The sequence below is a fragment of the Phytophthora parasitica genome (genome assembly GCF_000247585.1).
Source record: "Phytophthora parasitica INRA-310 unplaced genomic scaffold supercont2.59, whole genome shotgun sequence".
In the NCBI taxonomy this organism is placed as follows: domain Eukaryota; phylum Oomycota; class Peronosporomycetes; order Peronosporales; family Peronosporaceae; genus Phytophthora; species Phytophthora nicotianae.
Window position 1 is genome coordinate 32,829 of NW_008649045.1, and position 6,969 is coordinate 39,797.

Genomic DNA, 6,969 nt, shown 5'->3' on the forward strand with positions numbered 1-6,969 from the left:
AAGCAGCGCCCTTACCGTGTGTCAGGCGCCGAAGGAGACGTCATGGAGGCCGAAATTCAACAGTATCTTGAGTCGGGCTTCATCAGACCTTCTAACAGCCCCTGGGCTAGTCCCGTACTAATGATTCGCAAGCCTGACGGGGGAATTCGGTTTTGCATCGACTATCGTCACTTGAACGCCGTCACGATCAAGGACTGCTATCCCATGCCCTTGATAGACGACATTCTCGATGTACTCGGGAACGCTAAACTATTCTCGACTATGGGCATTGCCTCTGGTTATTGGAACGTCCCCATGGCTGCGGACAGCGTCGAGAAGACTGCGTTCACTTGCAAGTACGGACTCTACGAATGGCTAGTAATGCCCTTTGGTCTGTGCAATGCTGTCCCCGCCTTTGAAAGACTGATGGAGACCGTTCTAGTGGATCTCAAATGGAGAACGTGCCTCGTTTACTTGGATGACTGCGTAGTTTTCAGCGAGGATTTCCCTACACACCTCGCGAGATTGAAGCAGGTATTGGAGCGCTTCCGGGTTGCTGGTTTCAAACTCAAGATGAAGAAGTGTAAGTGGGGAAGATCAAGTAGCCTTCCTTGGGCATATAGTGACGCCGACGGGCATCCTGCCCAACCCCGAAAAGGTAAAAGCTGTATTTAACGTGCGCCCGCCCCACGATATCCACACGGTCCGGGCATTCCTTGGCCTGACTAGCTACTTCAGACGCTACATCCCGGGCTACGCGGCCATCTCGGCCCCTATCGAACGACTAAAGGCGAAGGACGTGCCCTTCCAATGGAGTGAAGATTGCGAGTCGGCCTTCGTCCAACTCAAGCGCAAGCTCGTTGAGCCCCCGATCTTGGTGTACCCCAACTTTAAGAATCGATTAAAGCTCTATGTGGACTCGTCAAGACTGCTGTAGGAGCATGCTTAATGCAAACCGTGGATGAACGGGATCATGTGGTGGCTTATGCTAGTAAACTGCTAGTCGGATCGGAGAAAAACTGGATCAGAAAGGAAGACGGCACGTCGGAGATAGAGTGCTGGGGGATTGTATGGGCCACGAGGAAGTTCCGTTACTATTTGGATCGGCGCGAATTCGACCTGTTCACCGATCACAAAGCACTAACCTGGGTCATTAATGAAACGAACCGTACTAGTAATGCCAAACTCGCGCGTTGGGCCATGGAACTCTCTCAACTTCGATTTAAAGCGTTCCATAAGCCTGGAACGGCAATGGGGCACGTGGATGGCTTGTCGCGGTTGTACGCCGAGATAATTGGAGCACTAACCATGCGCGAGCTGCTCAACGAGGCCGAGGCGGAGGAAGAGAGTTTCACTCCGGTCGGGGAGCGCCCTGCCGTGCCGACAACCGCTGTGGATGTGTCCCCCACTGGAGAAAGAGCCCCGCGAGTCCCAAGCCCTCGTACTGCCCAGTCGACCGAGCCCCCTGAGCAACTCCTCATTTCGCCGGTGGACGTCTTCGCTCTACACCAAGAGCGGTTCAAGGACGAGCAGAAGCGGACCCCTTGGATACAAGCCATGATAGCCTTCCTCGAGAGTGGCGCATTGGCTCTAGACCCTCAAGTGCGGACTAGGACAATCCTGAGGGCCCCTAATTACGCCGTTAAGAATGAAGTGCTCATGAGGAAAGTTCATCTCAAGGCCAGAGCCAGCCACGCCAAATCCATAGAGGTCCCCGTGATCCCGCTTCCTTTCATCGCTACAGTGCTGCATCACTGCCATACAGACGTATTGGCAGCCCACGTGGGAGTCACCAAGACGCTGGACAAAGTCCGTAAGCATGCCTATTGGCACGGTTGGAAGCGCGATACGATGGAATACGTGAAAGAGTGCACCACTTGTGGGAGCGGGAAGGGCTACCGACCGTGGAAGAATGGCCTCATGCAGAAGATGCCTATCCAAGAGCTATCGGGACCCTTCTCATTGCTGGTAGTAGACGCCGTTGGCCCTTTGGTGACCACCCCGCGAGGGAACAAGTTCATCCTAGTCTTCGCGGACTACTTCACTAGGTGAGTCGAAGCTTTCCCGGTCCAACGGTTGGACACTGTGACTTTCGTGAAAATTATGGTGAACGAAGTGATCTCCAGACATGGAGTGCCCGAGCGACTGCTGAGCGACCAGGGATCCAACTTTGTTTCGGGGTTAGCACGGTCTTTCTACGAGACTCTGGGAATCAAGAAACTGTTCGGGGCCGCCTATCGCCCCCAGACTCAGGGACTGGTCGAACGCTTCAATGGCACTCTCCTTAGCAAGCTACGCTTGTTCGTTCGTGAGTCTCAGGACGATTGGGACCTTTACCTGCCTAGAGTGCTGTTCGCCTACCGGACCTCATTCCATGAAGCCCTGCGCAACTCGCCGTTCTTCAGCCGGGAGGGATCCTGTGCTCCCTCTAGACTTGGCGTTCCTTAACACCAACAGTGACTGGAAGAGCAATGAAGTGGCTTCGTATCGACGCCGACTGTTCCTGTCCCTACGAGACACCCGCCGGATGGTGGAGCGCCAACTACCCAAGGCTCAGGGACGCCACGAGAAGAGATTAGGCGCCCAGAAGGCAGTGACGTTCGACGAAGGAGACCCGGTCCAGGTCTACCAATACTTCCGGGCTCGCCGTGGGGAACGACGGACCAAGAAGCTTGCCTTCGCTTGGCATGGACCGTACCGAATAGTGGGAACTGTAGGCGAGAACGCTTACCGGATTGCGATTCCGTCGCATCACAACAAGGTTGCCACCGTTAATGTGAATCACCTCAAGACGTTCAATGAGCGATGGAGCCGGCCATTCCCCTCGAACGTTCCAGATGGGATTGAAGTGAGACCCGAGGAGGATGACGAAGGGTCCCTACTCGAAGAAGATTTACCGTCGACAAGCTACGTGGAGCGTCTTTCCATAGGAGGGGAGGAGACGGCGATTACTGGAGTCGACTACCCGCTGGTTGACATCCTGGCCCGCCGGAGAAAAGACCGAGAAGTACAGTACCTAGTGCTGTTAGCGACGTACGAGACCCTATGGCGACCCAAAAACACGCTCCTACCCACCTATGGTCCAATGATACAAGTCCTCGAGGATGCGCGCAGGAAGGAAGAAGGACTGCCTGAGCTTCGTCGGAACGCCCGCCTTGCTGAAGCGAACGCAGCAGTCGATGAGGAAGAGCTGCTCTTCTAGAGTGAAGGATGCTCCATACTGCGTCCTACTATGAGGCCCCTCTGTCGGCCCCTTGCGAATTCCTCTTTTGGCACGGTTCGGCTCTGTACTGTGCCAGAAAATTCTGATTTACACTCTCTCTCTCTCTCTCTCTCTCTCTCTCTCTCTCTCTCTCTCTCTGGATTTATGGATTTCGATTTTCTCTGGATTTCTAATTTCGACCTATATTTTGGATTGTACTCGATTAACACGCTTGCTGAGCAGAGCTCAGTATCCCCGTACCCGCCTGGAACTGTTACGACTAAGGCGATACCGAAAGTAACGGAAATCGTTGCATGCAATCACTGAACTACATGAATAAGGGCCGCTGAAATGGCACTGTCTTCAGCTAATTTCGCAAACCTACTTCTTCGACTTCGGCACTTCCCCGTCCCCGGCAGTCCGTCCTTTTGAACGCGTGCGTTTAGCAGGCGGCGATAACTCTGGCGTCGGACTACGGGAGCGCTTCTGGCCTACTAGCGAAGAACGACGAGCCTCGGAACGCTGAGCTACGGAAGCCGAGCGCCGAGCCCTGGCGATAGAGCTCGAAGTCGACGCGGTTACTGGCACCGTCCGTGGGATTGACGACAGCGAACGAGTAGCACGTCGGGGAACTGAGGAATGCTTCGGAAGGATCATCGACTGTTTCGTAGACTGGCTGGAGCGCTCCCCCTTGGTCGTGGAAGACGTGGAACGCTCGTCCGCCGCGGGGACAGAAACAGCCTCGCTCGTAGACGTCGCCGTAGCCGGTGGTTTCTGCTCGGTGCCGTCATCGTCTAAGTCGGGTGTCCGAACCTCGCCTGTCCCTCTAGCCGCGAAGGTGGCGTCCGAGAACATGAAGTGGGTCAAACCCGTACCTTGTAATTCGCGTTCGTCGTAGGCTGGGGCCGTGGGCTCCTGGTACGTGCCTTCGCGTAAGGCTTTCGCCTCTTTCGCTTCACGCTGGACAATTCTCGCACAGTTTCGAAGACTATCCCAGGGCCATCCTACTCCGAACCACCACGATTGTCTCTTACGGCGCGAGATAATATCATGAAGGACGCGAGCTAGAGCTCGATCGCTCAATCGGTGTTCCTTCTTGGGGTTGTTCGGGTCTAGAGCTCCGAGATTCACTAGAAGCGAAGTCAGATTGGTGAACCCTCCTTCGTCCAGACGAAACGGTTGGAGAGCGCTCCTCATTTTCCCCATGTAAGCGTCGGGATAACGACGCAGCAGCTCGCGAAGGTTCTCGATAGCCGGGCCGTAATACGATTTGGCGTCTCCTGTATTCCGCCCTGGCTGTCCTCCCATCCACATAAGTCGGCGATTGCTAGTACAGGCCTCAAACTGGCTCAGGAAGCCGAAATAGCCCCACGTTTTGATACACATGCTGAGGAACTTGATCCGAGCAATGTGAGCTTGCATCTTGAGCTTCCGACGACTGCTTAGGAGTTGCTGCGACCGGTATGGGATATTCAGCTGGGGAATCCAAGCCGGCCAAGAAGAGCCACAAGTCCAAGAAGGAGAGGTCCAAGAAGGAGAAGTCCAAGAAGGAGAAGTCCAAGTCTAAGAAGGAGAAAACCCCGAGGGAGCGCTCGCCCTCGCTCAGCAGCGCAAAGCAGTGCTCTCAGCCGGCCCCGAAGCGCTACTTTCGCTTCGACCTCATTCACCGTGGGCAATTCACAGGACATTGCCGACGACTTGGAAGCCCTCGTCAAGGAAGCCGCACTCAAGGGCGTATGCATGCACGAATTGGCCTACCCATGGACCGACTCCGAGGTGTGGTATGATCAGGACGCCTTCCTCCACATCCACGTTGAGCACTGGCGTTGGTGGATGAAGTTTCGCCCAGCGTTCTTTGACTGGCAACGGTTGACTCTCCTTCTTCTGGAGCAAACACGGGATGTGGCGGCGGCCCACGGGCCTCACACTGGATAGATGGCAACGGCAGGATGTGAATGGAACCCGACAAACTGCGTGTGGGATCTCCATCTCCGTCGATAACAGCTTCGGCCACGTCGTCCAAGATCTCCAAACCAATTGTGCCTTCATTTACCGAGACAACGCCCCTGAACCGTTGGTAGAACCCAATCATCACGTCCCGGGTTTGTTCTTCTGTGAGGTGCGCGGAGTCGTCGTTCTCCTCGTCTTCGAGAAGAGCCCGGATCTTGGCCAGCGTCGTCGACTTCTTCGACATACCGGGGGTTCGTGTGCTTGAAAAGAGACGGTCGTTTGAGAGAGCTTGTGTGCTTTTGAGAATGAGCCTCGAAAGAGCGAATGGTTAGCCTGGTTCCCTTTCTCTCAGGTCTCAGCCACTATCGAGGTATACTACTCCTAACGGTTGGGTGAGTGCATGAGCGGGACTAACCACTAGCTTGAAGAACGGTCGTGGAACCGGGAACGTCCACACATTTAAAAGGTCTAGACCCCGGTCTAGACTGGTCGTGACTCTCGAAACTTCGGCCACGGTACCTGTCGCTCTCCGACCTTTCTCAATCCACTCCCAATTAGACTTGGAACCACGACATGGACCTCAAAGGCCTCTGGGACGCAACCGTGGGCGAGTACGTCCGATGGGACCTTTGGCCAGCTTACCTTAGCGCTGTCCTAGTCTGGGGGCTCACCAGCCCGTTGCGAGATGTAGATGTGGCGTTCACGCTGCAAGTTTGGCGAGTGACGCGTATGAATGGAGATCTCTGGCGCCTTAGCACACTGCGATTTAACGATATGATCATCAATGAGGAACTACGCGGTTTGGATGGACCTACCTATGCTTATGCCCTGTGGAATGGTCTCTTTGCGGTCCCAGAACTGGTCCTCCGTGACCGCCAGGAAGAGTACGGCCGGTATGCTTACGTTTTGCGCAGTTGGTGGACGGCTTATCGTGTCACGTATGGCGAGTACCTACCGTGTCTAACTGTGCTAACCTTCCGCTCCGTGGGTCGTTATGTGTGCGCCTTCGGAGAAGCTATAGCCGCCATGTGGGGTCGGTGTTACGAGTTTGGTGAAGGTGGCTTTTGGATTGCCGTCATCCTAGTATCTCTGAGCCTGTTCTTGCCTATGGCCTTATACGACGCGTAGAGTATGTGTCGTGCGGTCCGGTGGGACTATTCCTACTCCTACTATTCTTCAACGCGCTGAATATGGAATTCTCGTGGGCCGAGCATTACGTTGTCATCTCACTGGTCTTAGTAGGCGTTGGGCTGTTCTCACATGGATGGCATCTCTGCGCGGAAACGACCGTAATGCGTAAGGTTACTCCCGTTGCTCTCGCCTCGAACGCACTCGACAGTGTTCAACGAAACGCTGCCCTACGAGTTCGTACCGAACAAGCCAACGCCGAACGCTTGCGAGCTCCGGACGGTGATCCCTTTGAAGACTATCCAGTTGCTGATGGCGAGGCTTCCGGCAACGAAGCCCTCGAAGGAGGTGAACGCCCTCATGACGGTACTGAGGCATCTCCTTCGGACATTTTGGACGACTTTACGGCCGTGGAAATTTTCGTAGCTGACGTCCTGCGTGGCCTCAGGACCCTCTCCCAGGGTCCTGTTCGCCGAGGACGACGAACGCCTGATCGGGGAGATTGTCCCGTACCCGGGGATACGAGTGGTGTTCCAGACGGCCGTCCGCTGGGATCAGCTCCTGGTCCCGCTGAGGCAAGCGCTACCACTGCTCCCGCTCGTGCCTACCGTGCCTAGGGCGGCCTTGCCCTACGGCCGGTACCGTCACCGACGACTCGAGGAACACAAGGTCCCTCTGAAGAGGTGGACACTCTCAACCTAGAGTCGTCG

The 6,969-nt window shown here is 55.3% G+C and overlaps 3 protein-coding genes across 3 annotated transcripts; 2 read left to right on the top strand and 1 right to left on the bottom strand.

The window, feature by feature from the left end:
- Positions 1 to 3,562: 3,562 nt before the first annotated feature.
- Positions 3,563 to 5,375, bottom strand: PPTG_23947 (hypothetical protein; the record flags this gene model as incomplete). Its single annotated transcript, XM_008914222.1, has 2 exons — positions 3,563 to 4,657; positions 5,079 to 5,375. 2 exons carry the CDS (start codon positions 5,373 to 5,375, stop codon positions 3,563 to 3,565), a joined length of 1,392 nt encoding a protein of 463 aa, XP_008912470.1.
- A 329-nt stretch (positions 5,376 to 5,704) lies between these two features.
- On the top strand, positions 5,705 to 6,259 carry PPTG_16744 (hypothetical protein; the record flags this gene model as incomplete). The annotated part of the gene is made up of 1 exon (XM_008914223.1): positions 5,705 to 6,259. The coding sequence occupies one exon, from the start codon at positions 5,705 to 5,707 to the stop codon at positions 6,257 to 6,259; it is 555 nt and encodes a 184-aa protein (XP_008912471.1).
- Positions 6,260 to 6,423: 164 nt separating this feature from the next.
- Positions 6,424 to 6,876, top strand: PPTG_16745 (hypothetical protein; the record flags this gene model as incomplete). Its single annotated transcript, XM_008914224.1, has 1 exon — positions 6,424 to 6,876. The coding sequence occupies one exon, from the start codon at positions 6,424 to 6,426 to the stop codon at positions 6,874 to 6,876; it is 453 nt and encodes a 150-aa protein (XP_008912472.1).
- Positions 6,877 to 6,969: the final 93 nt, after the last annotated feature.